Consider the following 26,809-nt stretch of genomic DNA (forward strand, 5'->3'; position numbering starts at 1 on the left):
TATTTAATTGTTATCTTTATCAATTAAAAGGCATTTATTCGCTGAGGATTAGCCGTATTTGATAATTACTATTTTGTATTTAATCTCTAATTAAATTTTTCTTACTTGTTGAATGTATAAAAGAAGCGTTTTACAAATTTGTATTTGATTTTTTATTTGTTATTTTAAGTCTTTGATCGAATTTTCTTTCTTCCGAGTAATTTTCAAGGAAGTTTCAAAACTCTTTTTCGATAGCATTTAATTTACAATTGAAATTGTTTTTCTGCTATTTGACTTTATAGAAAATTTTAGGAAGTCATCCAAGAGTTAAACAAGTGTTATTTCCTTAAAGTAAGATTATTATACTTGATTTCTGCTCGTGGAACGAAAAACGGAAGTATGTGATACACGCTCGAAAACGGCTGCGGATTCTTCGGTAAAGCGGAAAATGATTTATATGCATGCGAGGTTAACGCGGCGTGAAGAGAGTTCCGCGCTTGTTATGCAAGCTGAGCTACGTTTAAGAGCGGGTTTTATTAAAAATACCCGGGCTAAAGATAGCAAAGAGAGGTTGGGAATTTTTCTTTTTTCCTCTTCCTTTCTCCGGTTGCTCTTTCATTTCTGCTCGGAAACGTGCTAATTTGAACCGGTGATGATGGTAAACGAAAGAAGAAACACTCGGCAGAACTTTAAAATCAACGCAAAGACGTAATCGACATAGTACAGGTGTAACAGAATACAGAATGCAAAGCAATTCTCATTTAAATGTTTATAATAATTATCCAAATGCATACAAACAATGTTAAAACAATATTACTATTTTGTCCTAATAATTTAAAAATCCAATATTTCCAATTCCGCGATCAGACAAAAATTTTAATATGTTAGTTGAAAAAAAGAAAATTAGCTGATGCCAAATTTTAATTTACACATTTTCTTCAGTAGGAAAGAAAACACTTATATTTTCGATTATTGACCGAACAAATGATTTTTAAATCGACGACGTATCGACTTAAAACTAGCCAATCTGTAAATTTTATTCTTCTTTCTCATCTTTCTATTTTATCCGAAAATTTTATCTTGACTTCACTTTTTTTTTCGTCGTTTTTTTCGTCGTCGCTATTACGAAGCGTCTCAGCGGAAAGATGAGTCGCCAAAGAACCATACAACAGTTCTTCGCCTGCGGTTTTAATTTGTCGTGCAACAGCCTGTACAACTTCGGCCTGCGAAAGTAGTACTCGAGTAGTTTTTCGTGGCACGTAGGTTGCGAAAGAAATCTAGAAATGAGCGCTGTATCGCGCGTGTGTGCCGTGCACGAACGAAAATCATCGCTTCCCTTGAACGCTTGCTTAACGGATTTTCTTGGACTATTTTTCACGTGCGGTACCGTTTCTTTATGCGTACAATTAAACATCACATATGTATAGCGCTTTTATATCATGTATAATGACGTCATCAGGTGACGTCGCTGGAATTAAATAAAATGAAAGTACATGTTTTATACGTCGTCCCGAGTATATATATATATATATATATATATGTATATATATATATATGTGTGTGTGTGTGTGTGTGTGTGTGTGTGTGTGTGTGTGTGTGTGTGTGTGTGTGTGTGTGTGTGTGTGTGTGTGTGTGTGTATAGATATATATTCCTGGATGGCTCGTTGGAAGCAGGAAACTTGCTGACTATAGAAACATTTCCCCGTGGATTCGACAGTCTGACATTGTCGGATGGTCAGGCACTTACTTGTATGGAAGAAGCACCGCCGTGAAGTTGATGGCGATGGAGATTCGCGGGCCAGAAGTGATCAGGTATCGGCAGCGGATGTTCGACGGATATAGCCCGGGATATCCGGGACTGGCTAAAACGCATCCGTCGTGGCAATCCGTGTCTTCGTATACAGAGTCGCATTCTGTAGGACAAGAAGAGATATATATATATATATATAGCAGAAGCTTTCGTTTGCTCTCTCTTTCTCTCTCTCTCTCTCTCTCTCTCTCTCTCTCTTTCCCATACAATTTACAGATAAATGCACAGATATATGGTTCCTCTTTGTATCTTTCGAAAAGATTTTCATCAATTATCATATCATTATACTTTTTTAACAACTCAGAAAATATATGTAAAAAAGACCTCATCATATTTTCTTTCAATTATCGGAAACGTCCATGAATAAATGCATTTAAAGGACAATGTCAGGTTTAATAAAATTAGTTAAATTTTAATATTAATCTCTCATATATTATGAAGCATATTAATATATTTGTTGTGCTGCCCGGGAAATTTTTTCTGTAAGCTCATTAAGGCAGGCAATTGACGACAGACTAGTTAAAGCGACGGTCCACCTCAATTTCCGGCTGTCCGACGAGTGAGCTCCGCTGAACGCGAACGATTTGCTGAAAGAGCGAAAATAATTGATACGTCTGGCAGCTTCGTGAAAAATTCGAAAAGTGGAAAATGGGCGGACGCGTCAACGACAATACGCGCTAGCCAATTAGAACGGACTAACGAGATACCCGGCATCCGGTTCGCATGATTTTCAATTAATATTTTCGAAACTCAGCCTGAAATATTGCCAACTGAGCCAAAACACTGCCAACGTGTTATAGATTATTATTCGATATACGACAATACCAAATACAATACTAATTCACGGTCTATGAATTTGTAGCGTGTGAATAACTTGCATTTCCGTTTCGATGATAATTACTATGTATGCGACATAATACAAATTAAATTAATGCTTACATAATGAATGTAATAATAATAATTCTAAGATACAAAACACAAAACATTAGTGGTTTAAATAAATTTTAATCATTTTTAATTATTTTAGTGTAAATTTTAAAAGAGATATAAAATATGCATATTTATCATTCTACTTTTCCCTTTGACTCTTTTAATAGCTCAAACATTACATATATACATTACATTACAAACAATATACCAATAAATTGAAAGTGGCCTCGATATTTGATATCGGCGATTTATACAATTTATCACAATTCGGGATATCCGTTATTAGTCAATAGTCCGCATTATGCAAAAGTATTAAAGTTCAAAGCTGTTTTCATAAGCAAGTCAATGCGTTTGTGTCGTTTGTGTTGTTGTAATATTCAAACGGTGATTGACAAACCGTTACGCGTCCAATTATTCCACTTTCATAACATATGCAAATACGTGATTTCCATAAACGCATAATGGACTCGTATTCATTACTGCCAGCTGCATGCGAATACGAAAAAGGAATACGCATTAATATCATTTTAACATATCATAGCGACACATGAGGTTTGTTTAATGACACAGATACACTTTTATCGTTACCGTTAAACAAGATCACAAAGGTTTTGACGTGTCGCGGCGATTCTATTTGCGTCTCTGTATCGTCTGCATGTGTTAAAGTAGTTTCATTGTCATTTCTGTTTTCTTTTTTTTTTTTTGCAAAAAACCACGCGACTTGATTTTCCACTGTCGTCCCTTTCTTCATTGTCTGGCTTTATAATTCTGGTGTATGCAGTTGTCATAATGGGCGGATCCATTAGACATGGGACTTGTCTACCTTCGAGCATACGGGTTTTTTCAATTTATATAGCACTCTTTGCATCTCCTTCCGGTTCCGATTTTCTCAGCGCAAACCATTCCTTCGATCATTTTTATCGTAAACGGCTCCGCCCTTTTCGCCTTTCCTTTCTTAAAACACAAGAATTTTCTTTCCGTCCCGCATTTTCCGTACTCCCGAGGCGTTTCCCTGTTTCTAAGACGCGGACCTTTTTTGCAGCATCGATTGAACTCCGCTCACAATCGATTAAGCCGACCAAAAGGGCGCAACGATGGCGCGCCGAGTCGCTAATTATTTGATAACAAGCACAGCGGGGCTGGTACTAATTTCTTAAGTACGGCGTGATCAATCGGATGATAATTGAACCGTGTAGTTGATGGACGTCAATTGTTTAGCCTTTAAAAAGCTCGCGAGTTCGTTAATTGTACGTGTAATTGAAAGAGTATCGAGTTTATTATCCATGCGTTAGTTTGCTCGGAAAGTTGCCTCGTTAGCGCGAACATGGCTCAAACGAATACTGGTAAGCGTGCTAATGACATCAAAGGAAAAGTTTCACGACACTCATTGCCGCGCGATATAAATATAACTGCGATAAATATTATTCAATCTTGTAATTCTCATGCAACGGATATTAACGGAAAAATGTTTTGCGTGATTTTTAATGGAAACAGTAACCTCTAATGAAAAGTTAAACTTCAAAAATGACATTCTCTAGTTGTTTTACAATAGCATTGTGGATAGCTAGGTAAAGGAGCATAAAGGAAAAAAAAATTACGTAACTACATATTTTTACGCGATTATGCGTTAATGCAAACGCCGTCAGCCAATTTTTCGTAAAGCGGACGCAATTACCGTTGGGGATGCGCCTGTCGAGAAACTCACTTCCCGCTTGTGCCTTTAAGTACGCAAAGGTGAAATGCTTTAATACAGCGACAGAAGAGAGGCGAGAAAGTGAGGACTCTATGTAAATGCCCGCAGAAGACGCGCGAAGACTTTTCTTCGTGGCGCGCCGTAACGAACCTAAGGTGGAAATGCCGCGAAAAAAAGGTAAAAGAAAAGGAAATGTTCATTCCTCCCGCGCAGTTTCCGCGGAGTTTTTTTGCGAGTCGACGAAATTTTTCCACGGGGAACTACCCTTATTTTTTTTCTCTCCTCGCCCTATTCACTCGCCGAAGAAACTTGTGGCGCGATGAAGCAGCGAACTCTTTCGCTCCGCGACCCGAAACATCGCGCGTTGCGTTTCAGGCGGAAAAGCTGCAAAAATTGCAATAGGCGTTTCTAGGTTGAAGGCGAAGAGAAAAAAAAAAGAGAAATAAGCAATGGAGCGAACTTGCAATAGGGGCAATTAACCTTTCGGCAAGCGCCATTCTCTGAAAAAACGTGAATTTTTCTCTTTACATGTGTAGATTTTTCACAAGTTACAGACTTTGTAATATTCTATTTACATTTTAATTAGATGGAACTTATATTCGCATTTTGAGAAATTCATCAAATTAATTAACTGTAATTTAATAAGCGTAATTTTTATCAAAATTTGCGAGCAGTCGTTGACCGCTTGACGATTGGCTTTTAAACGAGCAGCAACATAGGAAATCACGGGAAAAAACGTCATGAAATGGTGCGTGAATATCGCCACGTTATTTCGGTGCAAATGTTTGTCGACACGTTTCATCTCCCGGATAGATGTTTGTGAATTGGAAAATTAGGAACTGCTTGCCTATATGTTATACATTATTGAAATAATATATATAAAAGATATATATTTTGCTAACCCAATTATAAGTTCATGAAAAACATATTTGCGAAAAATATAAAAAAATGCGATATACCGAATTTATAAAAATATATTTTAACCAAATGGAATTATTTATTTAAAAACATCTTTCTTTAGTTCTCGTTTTCTCTCTTTCTCTCTCTCTCTCTCTCTCTCTCTCTCTCTTTCTATTAATCTTTTCATAATTTTCTAACGCTTAATTAATAACTTAATTAATAACTTTATTTAAAGTCCTCTTAATATAAAAATAAAATGAAATCTACTGAAATTTCAGTAGATTTATGTTACGTAAAGTAACGCACAGATTTACGGCGGAATTTCAATGGAATAATCTATCTTAACCGCGCCAGCTAAGAGCACTTCTCTCGTAAGTGCAGTTTACGTGATCGTGCGATTGTACGAAGAGAAAAGAGAGAAGTGGAGTCGAGCGATAGCATAGACTTGTAGATTGGCTGGATTTCTTACTAGCTATTAATCACTTCATCAATTAAGCAACAATATTATCTTTCAATACATTAAAATTTTTTATCTAAACATTACATGCTTATCTATCGATCCAATTTTTTATGTCTTAAATGTATTGTGCGCTAATAGCTCATAAATAAATTCAGACTAATTGCAGACGAACTGTATAAGTCATAAATCTTGTCCAGATGAATTAAAGACGAAGTCCCATGTAAATGTTCTTTGTACTTCTTCTTTCGTAATATTGCGCCCGCGTGCATAAGAGACACACATCAGCGCGTTCTAAAAATAATATTCTCTTTTGGATAGTGGCCTTTCTTCGTTGTATAATAGCTTCCTCTTCTTATAAATCACCCAGGAAGACGTCGGCCAGTTTCTTCCGAACGGGAGATAAATTTGAGAACGGAAGGGCCGACTCTCTTTTTCCTCGTCCAGTAAGCGGAGCGCGCGGGTTGCGTAAATGCACATGTGAGAAACTAAGAAAGAGAGAGAGAGAGACAGAGAGAGAAAGAGAGAAAGCAAGAGAGACCGGAGACAGGTCGAGTGGTAAGACTGCGGATCGTCTTTCCACCCACGATTGATCTGTTTGTCAATCGGGCGGCGCCTCCGCCTGATGTTACCCTTCTTTCTTTCTCTCTGCGTGCTGCCCTTCGCTTCCACCCTCGAGAATACCCTTTCTCAGCGCTTTTCGTTCTGTCTTACGTTCGTTGCCTCTCACACGTTTCCCAATAGGAAACGTGGACCGACGTCAAAAAAAAGATTTGTCTCTCTCTCTCTTTCTCTCTCTCTCTCTCTCTCTCTCTCTCTCTCTCGTCTGGACGGCGGAGTGACAGTCACGTCTTTCGATCGTACGTCCCGCGAATATGGATCGTCGAGTACAATCTCCTCTTGGGGATAATCGAGAATCATTGTCATCTCGTTACAACTCGTCGTGCACAGGAAAACTCTCACCGAAACTTCATTTCATCATCGTCTATGGCCATCTCTCGCCGCTTTTCTGTTTGTCGTATTTGTCGATCATTGCGCAATGCCTATAAAAAATTGCTGATTGCCTTTTCTTTGTAGTACAATCGTTCAAATCAATTCGTTTATAAGGATGTCCACCAACGTAAGATGTTTTTGTAATATCATCAATTGGGATTGAACTTACGCGATATGAGTGTACGAATCTGGTTGGAAAGAACATGTGTTGATAAAAAAATAATATGTTTTAAAAATATTCTTTTTATGAAATATGATTACTTGAAACATCATTTTTAGAGTTAAAAATGCTTGTAATGAAATTTAACTGACAATTGCAGAAAAGACTTTTTCTTAATAAAAATATAACAAGAAATAAAATGACAGCAGCAAATTTTTTATTCTTCCCAGGTTCGGTGCACCGGCTGTTCGCGAAATGCGGCGTATGTTTCTCGGGGTGACGGTAAGTCAAAGAACTCTGGTACGTCATTACACAATATTACTAGACGCGAAAGTCCAAAGACACATATATATGAAACTTTTCTCATAAGAGTATCGTGCAATTTTTTTAAAAGGGCTTTTCAATTTTCTCGCTACCTATGGCGGCCTTTCCAAGTTGCACAATACAACTATTAAAGCGATACGAGAGATCGCTATACAATTAAATAGTAGTTCATTGATCGATTGTAAACAAAAAAGGGTTTGTGAGATTTTTTTTTATTTACAAATAGTATTTATAATTAAACGAACGAGAGAAAAAACTTTTTAATGGTGCAAACAAAATAAATTTAATTTAATTCCCAAACCTGTTCACTTTGTACTTTTTACTACGAAAATAACATCTATTCAATTATTTTTATTTATTATATTCTATTTATTATATTTATTATATTCGATTATTTTAAAAGATTCCTAAGTGAAACTCATGTTTATCTTAAGACAATCTAAATGAGTATAGAAAAGTATCGATTACATTGGAGATAAGAAATCTTATTTTTTAATCGTATTTAAAGATCAGTCATCTTGGGGAGAACTGATGTTCAAAGTTTAGTCTTTTAACACTTTCACAGCTACATGCTTTCAGAGAGAAAGAGAGACGAGATTCATCGTTCCTTTTTTCGCTTAGAGCGCGAACTGGTTCGCACTTAAGTTTGTATAATTTTAGAGGAAGAAATTATCTCTCCACGTTGCTCGTGCAAATAAATTCACACGTTTCTGGCAACTCCTTCTTTTTTTCTTTAGCGGTCGCTGTTCACATTTTCCACCTTCGGGTATCAGCGGATTCCGAAAATGTCATCATGGGCGAAAATGCTCAAAAGCTTGCAATTCCAGCGATTCACTCGGATTTCTCATCGCAGGAAAAGAATACGCGCACGTACAAAAACCGATGATATAAACTTCTCTTTCCTTTCCCATTTACCTTTTTCGTTTTGCGGTTCTGATTTTTCGTTGTGAATTTTACAGGAGACGCGTTGGAGAACCTGACGAACGTTCGCCAACGTATGTTTTAATCGAGTGGGGAGCAACGAGGTTAACGCGTAACTCGATTCTACATGCAAAACGCGCATCGATAATTTGCGAACATTCTAGCGAGGTTTACGCTTTAGCGAGTTAGTTAAATAGTTTGTTTCCGTTCCGACGTGGCTTTCAGAGAGAAAGATTCGAATAAAATTGCTCTCCCCCAATTCACGGGGGGATACCCGGCCTCTATTTGATTCGCAAAAATATTGCGGAGAACGTTTTATTTACTCCAAAAATCTCCGCAAACATCGCCCTTCGTTCCCTCGTGAAAAGGGGAAACGCGCGCGCGTGCGCAAGTAGTCGCGTATCCGGAAACGGTATCTGAAAACTCTACTTTTGTTGGCTCGCGTAAATTTGTCACAAGGGTGTTAAGAAGAGCGCTATCTACGTAGATTGCCCGCGCGGTTGAACATTTCGCGTGATAAACCACACCACGGGGGTGTAATTTACAGGAAGATGAAGTTACCGTCATGGGGGAACCGATAGTGAACTGGGTTGTTGGCGTGTAGTTTGAGCAATAGTCTACGATAGGAGCGGTCCGAAACAGGACGTGTAGCGAGCGCGATCAGGCGATCAAGTTTACGTAGCACCATAATCTTACTTGTCCAACAGATCACTGCTTTCATGATTGCCTCGTGACTTTAAGCACGTTATAGATTTCGCGATAATGCGAGACCCGAAACAATTACATCGATACAAGATATCGATGTGGAACGTAATATGCAGCCGAAGCAAACGCTAATTTCTCATCATCTGGCGGATTATTAAATTCAAAACGGCTTTAAGGGGAAGCTGAACAGACGAGCGAACTCCAACAAGAGCGTTCACACATATGCATATCTAAACATATATAAATACATTTATGTATACATACGTACACTCATACATCTCTGCACACATGTGAACAAATTTTCGTGTCGACTTTTGTACATTACTATCTAGCCTAATTTTAAGAACTCAATGTTGTTTCTTCATGTAATCTTCCAACAATATCAGTTGTGTAGGTACAGACTGCTAAAATTTTTATATAAAGCAAATATTGACGCGACCTGACAACTCTGGACGCCATTTATTAAAATACTAAATGATAAAAAAATCTATATTATAAAAATTTTTCTTGTTCTTGATACGAAATTCATATGCTAGATACGTATTAATGCATAAATTTTAAATTTTTGTGGAAAAGGATTTTCAAATCTACGAAATTAATACAAAATTAAACCGATACAAAAATTATATTATTATAAAATAAATAAATAAAATATAAATAATATATATGTAATTATTATATTACATAATTTTCTACAAAAAAATTAATTTTCAGACAGGAATTTTTTGTTTTTGTTCGTTGCTAGTCGCTGAGTTGTGTAACGCGCGTTACGAAATGCAAATGGAAAATGTACGTGCGGAAGTTGGGCGTTAGGACGTAACATAATTTTCATTTTTCAGAAAAGCGAGCTAAACATCTTACCCGTATTGTTAACCGGATGTCCGCCCCTCACTGGCCAGCCGACGGACGTGCTCGCTTTGGACGAGAAGCTGAAGTAGGCCAGGAACTGGGACCGTGTTGTGTTCTCGTTTATCCTGAAACACGCGTGTTTCGCATGTTAGTGTACATACGCGTATTTCGTATGCGTGCGTAACCGGCGCCGGCTTTTATGCGTTGCGACAATAAAAGAAAACGTTAGCGCGATAAATTACCTACGTCGCGAGCCGACCTATGCCACCATGGTATCATGGTATTTACGATGGGATCTTGGCGCGCGGCAGGCAAATTTACGGATTCTTTCAAAGTGATATACAGCAAATAATCCGCGCGGTCGATGTACTCGCGCGATTTATTGCGATCTGTTTTTGTCGTCATTCCGCATGCGGTTCGTAAATCATCGATGCGCTTTTATTGACGGGCCGCCCTTATCGGATGTGGCGCGGTTGCGCCGATAGTCCGTCAATAAAAAGGGCCTTTCAGGCGGGCTTCAAGAAATTCGGCGGACATAAAACGAACAATCCACGATGAATACCGCGCGGTGACGTAGCCATTTGCCATGATAAATCAGTGATCGCTTATCTGGCGTCATCTGCAATTTGCAAACGATAAATCTCTTAATATATCGTGACAGCTCGATCGTTATTACTTGTCATTATTATTATTATTATTATTATTATTTTCTTGGAGCTTTCTTATATAAGGAAAACGTTACGAATCTCTCTTGCCTTGTTCCTAATTAATCTTGATTGCACGGGAAATTGCGTTGTCATTCAAATTAATCTCCGAGATAATTGGAGCCGTGATCAAGAGGCGTATGAGCTTAGAATTGGAGTGTATTTGGAAATGCGTGTCAATATGTCAATTGCACATAGCGCGAACTTCTCGCCGGGAACTCGGACACGCGAAAGTTTCGTTGTCGCAAACTGCCGTAAGTCCGGAAACTTTCCGGGACGAAGGAGAAAAGTTGCGTATATTCTCAATGCGAGAAGTCGCCATCTCGAAGAAGGCGCATCGGCGCCGATGTTTCGTCGAGATTGATCAGATGTCGATCGAGAACCGAGGGGATCGTTTGTCGCGCTCGAAAGCTGTTTAGAAAGCAGGCAGGGCGTAGTGTTTCGTCGAATCGTTGAGTATCGATATCCCAACTTCGTCGCGAAGGAACTTTGCACTTTGTGAGGAACGTGGTGCATGCGAATTTGCCTACAAGTAGAGCGGTGCCTATCGTAGTCGAGAAGGATTATGGGAAAGCTATGCTCTTTTTATTCCTTTACGGAACAGAAAATCTAGGATATACATTGGAGAAACTTGATATAAAATTATACGAGAACTGAATTATCAAATATAAAGCCGAAAATAATTCTTATTTACAAAAATAATCTTTTTTCTTTGTTTAAATATGTTCAGCGGCATATAAATTTATGTTAGCAAAGTAGAGCGGTGCCTGTTGTAATCGAGAAGAATTATGGGAAAGCTATATTTTTTTTTATTCCTTTATAAAACAGAAACTCTAGGATAGATTAAAAAAAAAATCTGATACAAAATTATAGGGGAACTGAATAATTAAATATAATTATATATAATATAAATAATTATATATAAAATAGAAAATAATTGTTAATTGAGAAAATAATCACTATTCTTTTTCTTTGTTTAAATATCTTCAGTGGCAGATAAATTTAGGTTAGCAAAATAGAGCGATGCCTATTGTAATCGAGAAGGATTATGGAAAAGCTATGCTCTTTTTATTCCTTTACGGAGGATAAAAAATCTAGGATACATTGGAAAAACGTGACAAAACTATATGGGAACTGAATTGTCAAATATAAAACAGAAAATAATTCTTAATCAAGAAAATCTTTTTTCTTAATCAAGAAAATCTTTTTTCTTCATCTAAATATGTTCAGCGACAGATAAATTTATGTTAGCAATTTGCAATTACATTGCCAATACTGTTAATGATTTCTTACGTTTATCGACACTTCCTAATTTCCCATTCAGATGTTGCCTCTACGAAGATCTATCTACGAAGATCATGTCGACGAACAATCGCAACACCTGAGAAAGCGTGTCCGTCGCCAAGCCACAGTCAATTTACCGTTCCGGGACCAATTCCGCGGTTCGAGTACGGTTCGGGGAATCGTGTCGAATGTAAGTTAGAAGTGGATGAGAAGACGAGAAATGGACTTCGTAACAGGGGGGAGGGGGAAGGGCGTCATCGTGGGTAGAAGGTGACTCTAATTCGATTATTTAGTTAGGTCAGGTTCGCTGTAGTTGAGTTAGCGTCAGCTGGGACCAAAGGTTACTCGAAGGCACTCGTAACTCCTAATTGTATTTACTTACAATAAATCTTCTCTACCTTCAACCCCCTCGTCCATACTGTATTTGATTAGCTGCCAATCCGGTGGCCATCCCTAGCACGATGTCTTCCGAAACTTGCGACGTTTCTCAGTGCCGATAATGTCACCGGCATTTACGATGATTTTCTGATTAATTGGCGCTCGAACTCACATTGAGTTTCGCCCACTCTCCAGACATCGGGTGGCTTACATCCGGTGCGACGTACGATTTACGACGAACTTCCGCAGTCACGAAATACCGTTATGTAATATTGCGTCCTATTATTGTGTATATTAGCATTATTAATCTTGTCCAGAACATAATGTTGCGCAAAGTATATAATATTTGTTAATAATGTAATCGAGCACTCGTACACTCTAAATATGCATTTCAAATGTTAATTTACATACTCTACATATTTTTAATATATTTTTTCGTGTTACGAGGCGCGCACTTTACCGGAGGTTCTGTAAAATGTTATATCGATCGCGGTAGGACGAGAGTCGCCTCTCAAAGAAAGCCGAGGTTAAGCAAATCCTTGAGACGATGAAAGAAGACGGCGGCGGTAATCCCTGCGGGGTTTACAAAGATTAGGATGCAAATTTTGGAAGGCATTAGACGAAAGCGTCGGCGGCGTTTCCCTGCGAGGGCGAAATCCTTTTCGGCATCTATCGAGACGTTAAACCGATTCAGTATGCCATTAAAGCTAGGTTTATTCCCGTGGACGGGACGAGTCGATAGCCACGTTATGGCGAAATCGCGCGTAAATTTCTACGCAGATGCCAGCGAGAACCGTTGATGGGACTTATAAAGTTCCATGAAGCGAAATGCGAAGCGAGCCTTCGACGGTTTCACGAGCGTAGAATCACAATTTGTTCGCGACTCGAAGAAAATTTCCGTCCTGCCGGAATACAGAGGAATTTTATCGTCCGCAGAGATTTTAATCGCGGACGATAAACTTTACTACGCGTACATTATGAAATGGCTATTTTTAAAGGAACGTCATATGTCTTACAACGAAGATTCCAATCTGCTTTTGGATAACGTTCTAGTCAAAACTATAAGATTACATCGTAGGTTTTTACGGCGTAACGATTTAGCAGTTAAAAAAATTTAATTTAAACGATTATTTATAATTTTTAAATGCATCGTAATTTTATTCATAATTTTATTATTACACATTAAATTTATTTAAGCGCTAAAACGCATTTACTAAGAATCTTCCCTCTGTTATTGCAAAGATTTCGCATTTCAAAATGTCTCGCGAAATACAAGAACTTCTCAATGTTGATATGAAGATTAAAATGCAAATTTCTGCAGCGCTCGGCGTTGATTTCCGCGAAAGCCGAGAAACATCCTGCACACTCTCTACACGATCATCCAAATATTAATTTTAATGAATGAAAGTAAAATTAATAAAATAAAATCCGTTTTACTTAAAATTTATTAAGGTATTGGACTATTGCGATATTTACTTTTGCAGAAAGTTTGCAGAAACGCGTGCATTTACTAGGCAATGTTTAATGAAGTTTAGATGTACTTTTTTCGCAATAAAAAGTTTACAATATGGAGCCACTGAATCCTTAACCACATATAGAGGGAAAATAAACAACTTTTTATTTCCAAGAGAAAGGGAATAAAAAACCTGTAAATATAGCATGGATAAGATGTAAATATATGACATGGATTTTATCTTTTGCAATATTAATCTATTATCTCCAATGTGCAATATCAACAAAAAAGAGAGAGACAAAGGATTATATACATCTACATATATATCAAAACTCGTTTTTTTATGATTTAAAGAATAGCGTAAACTGATCTTTCTATAAAAAAACCATATGATATATGATAATATCATTCTATTCTTTAACAATATGAATGAGATTGCAAACAATGTGTTCCTCTTTACGTTACTCTTTACGCTCTCTTTCGCGTTAAATAGAGATATCTTGATTTACGATCCGAGATATCTATTTTTATGCTTCGGAAGTTTGGAGCTACGCCGTTGCGAAAACTTTTGCGAGGGATTATCAATTTTTTTTGAAACCAATATTTAAAAGTTTTCATGTAAAATCAACCGAAAAGAGCTATTTCCTAGCTAATAGCGAAGTTCGGTACTTATAAAGTATATTTTTCACGCTCATATAGTCGCCCGTTTTAGGAAGTTTGTACCCGTTCGTTGTGAATGTGTGTGTCGTGTGTATATGTATGTGTGTGTGCGTGTGGATTTGCCCAATAACAGATCCGACGCTTCTCTACTTGGAGAACAAAATTAAGGAGTCGGGCGGGCACGGGGTCCGGTAAAAGGTTTGCTGGTTCGTTACTGTAACGAACTTCTTCCCACGATCTGATCCGAATTCCGATCGTGTTGGAAACCTTCGAAAATAAACTTTTCGCGGGAGTAGCGTATTTGCACTGTTCTTGAAGTCTTATATCGGTCTCCCTCCCGCCAACGGAAGAAAAAGATATCGCAAACAGGAAATTCGCTCAAATTCTGCACGCATGTAGAAAACGACCGGTCACCGTCGGTGACAATGAGAAAACGCTTTTAACGACATTAAATTTAGTTCTCGCCTGTAAAATGCGGTTGCGCGAGCGAGTGGCGCGGAATAATGACTAAGCGAGAATGTAATGCAGAAAAATGGGATAGAAGTGACAAAGCGAAAATGCGAACACGGCGGGGTAAAAGACAATAACATAATGCGGGGAAAATGAATTGCGGATATATGTGACGCGTAGCAATTAGCGGACAAATATTAAGTATCATGGACAAGTATCATGATTAAATTCTCTCGCAACGCGGCATACAGCTCGGTGAACCGTACGCAATTCGGCCAACCTTTCGTTCATCCGCTTATTGATTTCATTTGCGATTAATAATCCTTTCGCGCGCCAAACCAGCCAGTTATTATGCTTAATTTTCAAAGCTTATTATCTTGATAATTGGCCAACTAAATTTCATTTTGTTTCGAATATATGCGCTGTATATATGTTCTATATGGACGCGCCGGGACTTTTGTCTATATAATCACGATTTAAATGGCTTTTGCGCGAAAACACTTAATTCGCCTGAAGTGTGCGATTCCGTAATTTTCAATCGTATGGACCGCCATACAGGGATGCGGCGACGTGATGTTTATCACGAATTTCGGTCGACGCGGTATACGCCATATCAAGTTTTGAGAAGTATGCTGCGCAATTAAAGCATAGTTTCATAACCGTAATTAAAAGACGTTTGATAGTCACACTTTGAATTTTGCGAAATATGCGATTTCCTGTGCAATTCAAGGTTTATACTTACCGGTATATACCGGTACATACTTACATAATTAAGTTAATGTAATTAATTTATATTCATATCATGAATTAAATATTGAATCGTGAAATCGTACATAAAATATTTTATGACTTATATTGAAAATATACGTGAAAAGATTTTGATGTTTTCCAGCTAGTAATATATTGTATTTCGCCAGCCGTGTGTGTATAATCCTTCTAATATTTCTTTCCTCGAAATTTTTGCAAATTTTAATACATTTAAATACACTCTGATTCGTGAATACTCTGCAATATCGCAACCACGTGAAATTTACTGGTAATTGAGAGTAACGGTTGAACGGTTCAAACAGCATGAGGCGAATAATAAATATTGCATATATGCCCTGTGGTCTCGTTCTTCATTAGCGATACATTAATAGATTTTATGTGGCAATAATCGTGCGATTAAAAAGATTCAACTTCATAAATGCTTATAAAGCGGATATTAATTTATCCAAAAAGTTATCCAAAGAAAATTTAAAAACGGACTCTTTCTATCTCTTTCATTTTGTTTTTAGTAATTCTGCGAAACACGTATCTCCTTTGAACTTTTAATCTCTAACTTATATCGGATATTTAATATTTTTTAACTGAAATTGGATTGTTTTTTTTTAATTTAATCAGCTTACGCCTACGTGATTAAATTGTATCCTTTTCTGTGTGCATTTGCATACTTATAAACTTCTCGTCAATTTTATATCAATTCAAATTCGCTTAATATTTTGTTGAATTGCGAGTCCTTGTTGCCATCAATATATTATGATTCAAACTCGAAATACGACAGGCGTGAAAAGGATCACTACCTGCCATCTTCGGAGATGCGTTTTAGAACATGACAGAGAGAACGCGCGTCCGGGTGTAAAATCAATTTTCTCGCGGGGCACGTCTTTTCCGGGATTACAAAACACTTCGACAGCCGCTTGGCATGGCAAAGTAAAAGTCGCGGATCGAAAGCCGCGTCGGATGTAAAGGAAATAAACGAAGCGAGGAAGCGTGCGAGACATTCTAAAGCCAATGGAAAAAGAAGAAAACGGAGGGAGGGAGAGGGAGAGGGGGAGAGAGAGAGAGAGAGAGAGAGAGAGAGAGAGAGGAGGGGGAGAGGAGGAGAAAGATTGGGATCTGGCAGCTTTGTCGAAACATTTCTTCATCTTTCCTCGAATCGTAGCAAATGCATGTGCATAGCTTGAACGCGAGAAAGCATAGGCACTCGTTGGTTTGACGTCGCAAAAGACGTGTAAGACGACGAGAATGATGACGAGACCGAGGGCGGAAGGCGAGCGCGCGAATACGAGGTCGGTCGATCGGTCGGTCGGTCGGTCGGTGAACTAGTTCTTATGTGAATGACGTATAGCTTCGATACTTTGGACGATTGCTTTTTCTAAACTCGCATTGTCGAATGCACGCTGCGCCCTATCGGCGAGATCTGTTTTCCATATATGGTTACGATTGCACGGAGGGTGAATCAATAACTTTCCCGGAAAGAACGTATTTCACGTCAAGAAGAATCCTTTGATACGAAGGGCATGAAGATTATATTCTGTATGCTTCTTTGCGGATGCTTCAAGGCATGATATATTGCTGCACGATATATCGATCTTTGTTTTTAATCGTGTTGCTATGAGATCTGCCATACCTCGCTGCAGTCAAGGGTTCTCCGAATGGGATTTGTCAGATAAATGACTGGATAACCAGTTTGTTGCAAATGTTAATTTATTTACCTTCAAATAAATAAACCTACAGCAATAGCCGACTGTTAACTCATTAATAATAAATATTAAAAATGTGAAGAAAATTATTTCGCGTGTTATTATTTTGCACGAAGAATTTATGCTTGACGTTTCCGTTATTTTCAGCCTTGTAGGATCGATAAACCTCTCTGCGGCAACTTGAAAAAAGAAAGCATGAGAGGGAAGGAAAGAAAAAAAAAGCACACACCAAAGGCGATCGAAAAGCGTTCTGTAAAGCAAACGAAAGAGGAAACGAGAAATGTGTGTTGGGGATTCGCGTAGACGGAGCAGCAAGGTTAAAAAGGGGGCCCTGTCAGAAAGCTTCTTCACGCTCATGCGATATAGCACTTGCAAATCCATGTTTCCAGCGAGAATCTCACATTGCGTGTGGATAAACGTTTCCTTTGCCGTAACTGTATATTTCCAGACGAATGTAAGCATCGAAACGAGTGCGCGCGATCGAAAGAGAGATGCTTATGCGCCGTAACCTCCTTCTTAGTACGTTGCTCCTTCGCCTCCTTTCCACCCTTCGCGCGGGGAAACGCAAATATTAGATATATTTTCCTAAAGTACTGGAAACGCTCCTCAAGTATAAATGTGACGTAACTGTCTTTGCGCGTAACTGTCTTTACGCAAATTTAAATATAAACGTAAATTTGAGCCTTTTTGCGCGACACGAACCGACGCCGATTTTTCGTTTCGTCTCGATATCATTGATATTAAATATACAAAATATTTTATTAATTTATGTGAATTTATAAAAAAATATATTCATAAAATATCTTTGCTTTCTTATTAATCAGCATTAAATAATTCAATTATTTTTGATTCTACTTTTAGAAAAAGTATATTTTTAGAAAAGATTTATTTTAAGTTTATTTTATTTTCTTCTTTTAAAAATCTGATTTAGTCACAATGTAACTCATTAACGGCATTTAGCATTATAAGATATTTTTATTTCAGTGCAGTAAGGGAAACTAAAGGAGCGTAATGTGAAAAGTTGTTTCGAATGGACGCAAAGGAGTGGATTGGGACGCGTGGAGGCACGCGAAAAATTCCGGGATAAAAAAGCAAGGAACTGCGGCATCGGGCACGTCGTTTGAATGCTCCTTCATTCCTTCTCGATGTTACTGTAAATCCATATCACGGGGAAGAATCTCGTATGCATGTGCATAACGCGTCTCGCTGAGCGAGCCGGAAGTACCGACGCGATGCCAGAAACGGCGACGAGAGTTTGCATTTCGATCGCGTCGAACAACGGGAAATAAAATTTCTCGACAAACGAAATTCCCCGCGCGAATATAGGTAGCGGACGTGTTATCGCCGATGCTAAAGGAGAGAAAGAGAGAAAGAGAAGGAAGAAGGGAGTAGGAGAAAGAAGGTAGGATAGATTGCACAAAGTCCAAGAAAATCGCAGGATCGATTTTCTGCGTCGAGTAAATCAGACTATCGCTTATCTCCCGATTTTATATTTGCAATGTAAAATGATGCCAATCTATTCGAGGTTCCAATATGCCATGATGAAATTTAAGTAAAACACGCTTTCACGCCGCTTGCGGGAGATACACGGATAACATCCGTGTGAAATATAAGTACAATATGTTTATCCGTTTAAAATTGAAAAGATACATCTCAATTATAGACAAAATGTGAATATATTCGAACATGCAAAGAAGATAGAGAATCTAGTCGATAACTGAATTTCTTACAATGCTGATACAATTTGTAGAGTTAGCGAGAAACCGGAGCTCTGAGATATACGATAAAAATTTTGCCGCTTCTCACATATAAGCCGTACTGAGCGAGTAGAAAAGTATTTGTCATCGCCAATATCAAATGAGGAAAAATATCGCTGGGAAAAGATACTACGAGATGTACCATAAAGCGTTTTTTCTCGTTTTATAGCCCGTCCTATTTCATTTTTCTGTCCACCGTACAGTAGCGTGAAAAAAGTTAAATCTCTCCAGAGAGATCTTATTTTTCATCACTGTAAAAGTATTGATCTAAACTTCCACTCGGCACGTTTCAAAAATTGTCAGCTTAAAATGTGAAAGTTGCGAAGCGCATTAACTTCACGCGACGAAAGGAGAAAAAAACCACGTAGAAGTAGATTCTGAAAAGGAGACTCGTCGATTTTTCGTCAAATAACGATACAAGCTAAAAGAAGTATACCGTCAATTATACCGAAAAACGAGATATAAACGTGTGTGTTATTCGAGTTCAAAAAATCTGTGGGTTATTAAAATCCTTTTTTTTTTTTCGCTGAATCACATAAACTCTATTATGCACCGCGTTCACGTACGCGCCATCGGCACGTATATGTGCTATAAGTATTAAGAGGGTGTAAACGATTCTAGCACGTAGACGAACTCGTGCTACTTATGGTATTAAGGCGAAGGAACAACGTCCGTGGAAATTGATACTCTCCGCAGATTCAAATATATTCGAACGCCATCAAAGTTCAATTGACAATAATTTATACTTTTAATGTGTACATTGGTGGCTCTCGAAAAATTGAGAAAAACACTTTTATCTTTTATTTAAATTTTATCGCAATAATGTTTTGTCTAAATGTAAATTTCTAAAAATCGATGTATCTTCTCAGAATCTAGTACCGGCAATCCACCCGGTTGGAAGTTCCTATTTTATTCCATAAATCGAAAATCTGTATCTTCTCTATCTCCGCAGGATACAATGTAACGTAAAATAGTTCGCGCAAAGAAACAATAAAATGTTGCGACGATGCTTGTTTGAGTGCGGAAGTTAGTGCTTATGCACAGTGCAATTCGCAGTCTACGAGCTACGGTCGCATTGCCAACAGAAGCGAAAGATTTTATATTTCGATTCTGTCGAATAGGAGAAATAAAATTTGTTGAAATTTGTTGAATGGCGTAATTCTACGTAGACACGTCGGATGGGTGTTACGGTTGCTATAAAGTCTCGTGCAAAAAAAAAATTGCAAAGTAATGGAAACACGAGGAGAATAAAGATAATTGCATTTCACGAATGTAACTCATATGTTTAGAGCAATATAGATAAAAATGGAAAATATATATTATCTTTTTAGATTATATGTAATATTTTTTCTCGCGGTTTGATTGATGAAGACATCGCGAGATATCTTGAAAGGTATTCTAGCGCTTTACAGTTGAGATGCATCGAAGAGAAGGAAATGAAATTTTGCGTCGGGTGAAATTTCACGTAGATACAAATAAGCCACGTATTACTCGTGACGTAACGTGGATGATTGCGCTAGGAAGGTTGTAGAAAGACTTCCAAAAGAGGAAATTTAATTTCGACATCATTTTGCCATTTGGCTTCTTGTAAAATCAAGCGTCGTTGTAAGACAATGTAAAGATAAAATCTAATTTGTAATCGGATTTAAAAGTCGGATTTAAAGTCGTGCGGAGAAAAAATAAAACTAATGATAATATAAAACTAAAAATAATGATAATTGGATAACCCGAGAATTAAAAACAGGGAAGAAATGATATATTCTAATTTCCGACAGTGCTGGTGCGCGAAACGAAAGCGTAATTTAGATTTAATATTTTAACAAATTTACGTTATATCGGCATGAAACGCGAGCCTTTTGCAACGTGATATTTAATATTTTTAATTCTCACGCGTACGTTTCTTTCCATTTTCATACAGCGCTTCAGTCGTTTATTAAATAAATGAATGAATTAATCCCTTTATTCTTGAGCCACAATCTTTTTCATTATCATTCCGTGCGATGAAAAAAATTTTTTGCTTGTTAACGTTTGCCAGCTTGGCTAAGTACGGTTGTTTGTTTTTGACGTGCGCACGCGCGCGCATACGCACAAAAGGAAATACCAAAAGAATAATTCATTGTATGAGAATATTGTATGGTCTTGCGAGTATACATACGAAAACTCAACAATAGGATTCATAGATTCATATAAAATCGCCTCGGGCTGCATTTCGCAAAATACGTATTCGCAACGTTCGTCTATATACAAATCACGCAGTAATATTTTTCCGTTTACTTCAAATAATGGAGTAAACGTAATCAACAATATTCATTAACATAACGTAATACATGTAATGATATTAAACTCTTGAGATACACATTTAGCATCAGCGAGAATAAAAGATATTTTCGACACGCTACATATTCATTCCTTTGTAATTTATAATAATCTCTCATCTTTTATACTTGCAATTTTTTTAAAAATAAAAAATTATTAGAACTCCAATATTCGTTTTTCTTGGCTCACTTTTGTACGTGTAATTTACCATGAAATTATATTGCTGAATACAGACGTGCTCTTTCTATTTCAAAACTATGATCAAACGAAAAGCCGCGGTCTGCAACAAACAAAGTGAAATATCTGTCTAATACAAATAGAGAAGTCGGAAACTCGTCAAGTACATTTTTACTTGGTCTGCCACGCGAATTAAAAATTTCGTTTGTGCGTTAACGAACGAGTTGGCCCGCAGTGCACAATGTTGTTCACGTTTCATGATAACGCGGTGAAATAATTGCGAAGAATAACGTTGTGAGCAACAACGTGTACGATAACCCTGCAAATATTTATTCTCGTTGTACCTTATACTCTGTAAAACTCCAAATAATACGAGTCTCGCTTTTGTCAATTTGCAAATTTAAATGTAAAACTTAATTGCAGAAATCTGTTCTATAATACAGAGAATTCTCGGGGGGGGGGGGAGGGGGGCGCGAGGGGAGGGGGAAGAATAAAATAAAACAAATCTGCGTTTCATTTTCGTCGCGCATTTCGTCCCAATTACCCTTAACTATATTAATTAATACGACGACCGTGTATAGTAGCCTCGTGAATGAATCCACAACCGCCGAAGGCATCCGCCGATAAGCGGCAAATCCGCCGAATTTCCGATGCACTTGCCGAAAGGCTCTTCGCCCCGTGCCTTCGCACATGCACAACGTAATTACTCGCGAAACCGCAGCCGCGATAGCGCCTGGGTATCGCCCGTTGGCGTCTTTCCCGCACCTCCATTAAAGGTCGGTGTTATTGTCCATCGGGAAACGACTTCGTAAGTGGGCCATCCCGCACGGCGAGGACGCGAAGCGGTTGACAGGATGTCGATAACCCCCCGTGGTGAAGGAAATGGAAAGGGGCCGACAATCGGACTCGTAGAATCTCGATAATATCGGCCCTTTCGGCGGCGGCCGAACCGGTGATCGAAGACGAGAGATGGGTTTCGGGGTCGCAGGAGGGAGCTAAGTTGGATGCACTCTCCCAGGGACATCCCAGTTTTCCCATCGTAACACCAATCCTCCTCGTTCCTCATCCGCGAGTCTCGACTATTGGCATCTCGATTCTCCGGAGCGTCACTCGTGATATTAAGCCGGCATGGCGGGACCTCCTTAAATTCCAGCAAGCCGCCACAATCCTCTTCCGCGATTTATCTCCCGAGATTTTACGCCGGGAATTCGCGTATTACGAGAAAAAAACGCGGATTAATTAAGCTCGTTGGGAGCAGGCGTGCTCACGCCTGCCATCCCGCTCGTATCATGATATACATAGGACAACCATAATTTTTGATGGCTCGCGTCATCGGGGGATGAAATTCGCTACCAAGAATAATGCCGCCGTTCCATCGCGAGAATAAAATGACCCACATACCTTCGTTCTATAGCTTTTAAATGACAAGAATTTTTCATTTGGTGATAATCAATACGAATATTAAAAATGGACTTTGTAAATCAGCCTCTGAATTAAAATGTTAATTTAATTAAAAAAATTCTTTCGTTGCTTAGATTATTTTTCTATACAGTGATTTATTATATATTTTTTCAGTAATTTTTATTCATTTAAATATGGATAGCGCAAAGGGATGAAATTTTTTAATAAAGATTTAATCAGTTCTATATGCATCTGTGTGTGTAGCGTTCATGTAACACGCGATCATATTTCAGTTTTTATTACATCTGTATTATGTATCACTGTATTTGCTATTGTATAAAAATCTAACATTTTAAAAATGCATTTTCCCAATTTAATTAAATACGTAGATTCGGTCTGTATTTAATCTACAAATAAATTACTAAAAAATATGTATTAATAACAATGAAAATAAATAGCTACCTTTAAAATATTTAAATCCCGTGAATATGTTTTCCGAATTTTATTAAAAATATGGTTAATATATAATAACATTAAATTTAAATAAATGTTTAAATAATACTAATTAATTTACTAATTTATTTATTTATTAATTTTATAATACTACGAAAAAAATTGCATTCTTAGACGATTTATAAATGTTTTCTATAATATTAACTCGGAAAATTGAGTTGTATTTACAAATAGGATAAACCTATATTTGATATACGCAAATAGGATACCTATATTTGCGTTAATGCGCAAGGTAAATTGAATTTATTGAAATAATTTAATATCCGCTAATGCGTATTTATCGTGTCACAGATAAAAACGTTTGATCATATGATCGTCTAAATCGTAATAATCTCTTCATGTTATCAAATATATATATACAATAAATTAACATAGAAACATATAGGAACAGGATATGTATATCTCTTTCTTTTCCTGTCTTTTCCTCATTTACATTAATAGCATTTAATTATAATTACGATCTGTTTTGTATTCAGTGACGATTAATCAATTAACTAGCGTCCAGATTACAGTTTTTATAAAAACAAAATCGATATAATTTTAATGTAATTAATGTCTAGTATAATGTTAACATATTAAATTAAAGTATATTTACATATATCTATTCTTATACAATATGTATTTTATTAGAATTTATTCTGATAAAACTGATATAGAGAAAAATTTCGAAAAATGAAACTCTTGCAGATGAAACAAATTGGAATCGAGTGGCTCTACAATAAATGAGTACGAACGCGTATATGAATGTTACCTCAGGTAAAACATGTCTAAGATAAAAAAACACTGATTACCATCTTTGGAATTATAATTCACCGTCCACTTAAGCTACCTGCTTACGCAACCGCTTGGCAACCGCCAAGCTAATTTCTTGTAAACCCAAAGGCCTGCAACTCTCGAATTTCAAGAGTGGAACATCAAAGGTCGTCTCGGGGAGAAAAAGCTAAATCCCTTTCGTTTCGAGGATCTCGCTTTGCTCGTTTGCCGTTCCGAATATTTACCATCGCAAAGCCTTTCGACGTTTGATTATGAGCAGCGACATATTTATCACCCAGAAAAGTTCAAAGCTACCGTAGTGAAAATCCCGAGACTTCGCAAAGGTAAGTTCCCGATGCGGGTCGCGGAAGTCGACGTCGCGTTCACGATACGTCGCCTAATGCAAATGAACTTTTTTTTTACACGAGGGATCGTTATAATAATATTACATCAGTCTACCTCGATTCATCTCGGGAAGACTATGCTAATGTTCACCGATTAAATCACGCCACAGGACATGGGAATCCCTAAGTGCGTAACTTCTAAAAGGTAAATCTTCCAAGCTAGACGTGCGAAGTAAATCTCAAAGGACCGCGGTCGGGGGATACCGTGCCTTAAGTAGGACTTTGTATTCCACTCTTCTTTCATCCGCACTTTGTCCTCGCGTACCAGAGACGCGAGTCTTCCCCAACAGCGTCTTATACTCCCAGCATCCGGGTCGCGCGCTATCCTCCCTTCGGGTCGCGTCCCGAAAATGCATCTCTTCCCCGCGTGTGTTTTGTTAAAGTGAAATACGCGCGTACTCCGCGCGCGCAGATATACGCTTTTACGAGTGGTCTCCGTCATTGTCGGATATTTTCCACTGACTGCGAATTTCGGCTGCCCCGCTCGCGTTTCATGTTTAACCGGCCGCACATACGCGACACCGAGCATGCTGTTGGACATTTGTATCGTATCGATCATGCGTCGCATTTATTCAACAACCCAAATTGCGCAAGTGATATATATATATATATATATATATATATATATATATATATACAGATGGATATATCCCATTGCCGCATTACTTTGTTAAATTACTAAATAAATTCACAGATATTTTTTTCTCGGTAGCGGGAAATATCAATGAGAGGATCACCGGACGTACATTTCCCTCTCTCGACGTTGCACGTTAAGGAATAATAATGCAATAGCTGAGGGATATCCTGTGTATACGTAGCTGTTTAAATATGTACTTTATCGACACCGATGAATATTTACGTTTCGTATGTGTTTGCGCATTTTTATATTTTATATGCAGTTGCTATCATGCGTCCGGAGATGACTTTTTTCTATCTGATATTTATTTGTACAGCTGTACATTCGTGTTTTGTATTTACCCTCGCACTTTACATTTCCGTGTGCAAGCGCTGCCAGTAATCATAAATCTCAAGCAAATCCTCGGCGTTTTCGCCGTCTACACGTTGTCCTCTTACGAGGAACATCGCTTCCTTCTGCGTCGCGTCTTATATTTCCCCTGCGTTATGTATTCCCGTATGTACACGCCGCACGGCATTTCCACGACGTTTGCTTTTTCGCGCGGCGCCGACGTAAGATTGTCCGAGGGAAAACGCGTATTCTTCTGCGATATCCAAGTTCCAAAAGCTCTACCTTCGCAATTCGTCATTTCGCCCACACCAGACCTCCCTTTCATCTTTCTTATTCATCTCATCATTTTCGACGAGACATAAATGTGGCTTTTTCTATCTATGAAACGTCATTGGTAAAGAATACACTTGAGCCCCTTATACATTTCGTTCTTCGCATTTTATTTAACTGTGAATGGTCGCCAAGCGCTATAATTATTTTCTAACCGTATTATATTTTTATTATATAAATATAATTCTGTTATTTCTGCTATGAGCAAAGTATCATGATTATGCCATTTTGTATCTCTCTTTTGTTTGATTCATATATAAATACTATTAGTACACTGATAACACACCCCACGCCGTGATACGATAAGTGTAATTTTTCTTGAGGGAGAATAGCCTAAACTCGACCTCACCCTTATTACTTTTTGGTGTGACAACACACGATAACGTTATTTTTAAAATATTTGATCATAAGCGTCATGGCGGACAGGATGCAATATTATTATTTTTACAACAGTAAGAAGACAGACTCTTCTAATATCTCCCAGTATTAAACATGATAACAATTGATTTATTAAGCATAAAATAATTTTATTTTACTTTAATTAAATTAGTTCGATAGCGAACAGGGAATATATGTTAATAAAAACATAAAAAGCTTTTCTAATTTGTCTTCAATAGAGTTACGAGTTTTTTTTTAGAAAAACGATGATATAACTACGTTAAGGAATGTCTGGAGATAAGAGGAAACTCGGTGAAAAAGCGCCGCGATCGCAGCCACGCATAAAAAGCTTGCGATAATTGATGCGAACGTCAATGAAACGAATTCCACTTTGTTGCCCGTTGTTTCTATCCTCGATAATATAACGGCCCGTTTTTCTCCCTCGCCGCTCGTTCTACGCGCAGGCTTTATCACTCGCGTTTTACTCGCGCTTTATTATAGAGACTATCGCGCCCGCGATCATAACGTCCGAGCGTCGGTTCGCACCCGGTGACGAGTGTGTGCGATCGATTCGCCGATTTGAAAGCAACCGATTTATTGTCCTCTGCACTGACCCGTGCATTAGAGCCAGTTCCATTGGTCGAATCGAACCTTTTCGCGCCCGCTCGGCGTCAAAGCCATTCGCGACTCTGTTCAGC

At 37.9% G+C, this 26,809-nt stretch overlaps 1 protein-coding gene across 7 annotated transcripts in view; it reads right to left on the reverse strand.

Moving 5' to 3' along the window:
- LOC105425747 (uncharacterized) overlaps positions 1-26,809 on the reverse strand; it is a 213,964-nt gene that overhangs the window by 55,375 nt on the left and 131,780 nt on the right. For all 7 annotated transcript variants that reach the window (XM_089081198.1, XM_089081200.1, XM_089081199.1 and 4 more), the window contains 2 exons: positions 9,734-9,846; positions 1,727-1,892 (listed from right to left, as the gene is read on the reverse strand). In XM_089081198.1, coding sequence (XP_088937324.1) covers positions 1,727-1,892; positions 9,734-9,846 — 279 coding nt within the window. The remainder of the gene's footprint in view (positions 1-1,726; positions 1,893-9,733; positions 9,847-26,809) is intronic.

The sequence above is a fragment of the Pogonomyrmex barbatus genome, unplaced genomic scaffold (assembly GCF_055798465.1).
Source record: "Pogonomyrmex barbatus isolate J1 unplaced genomic scaffold, ASM5579846v1 scaffold4, whole genome shotgun sequence".
In the NCBI taxonomy this organism is placed as follows: domain Eukaryota; kingdom Metazoa; phylum Arthropoda; class Insecta; order Hymenoptera; family Formicidae; genus Pogonomyrmex; species Pogonomyrmex barbatus.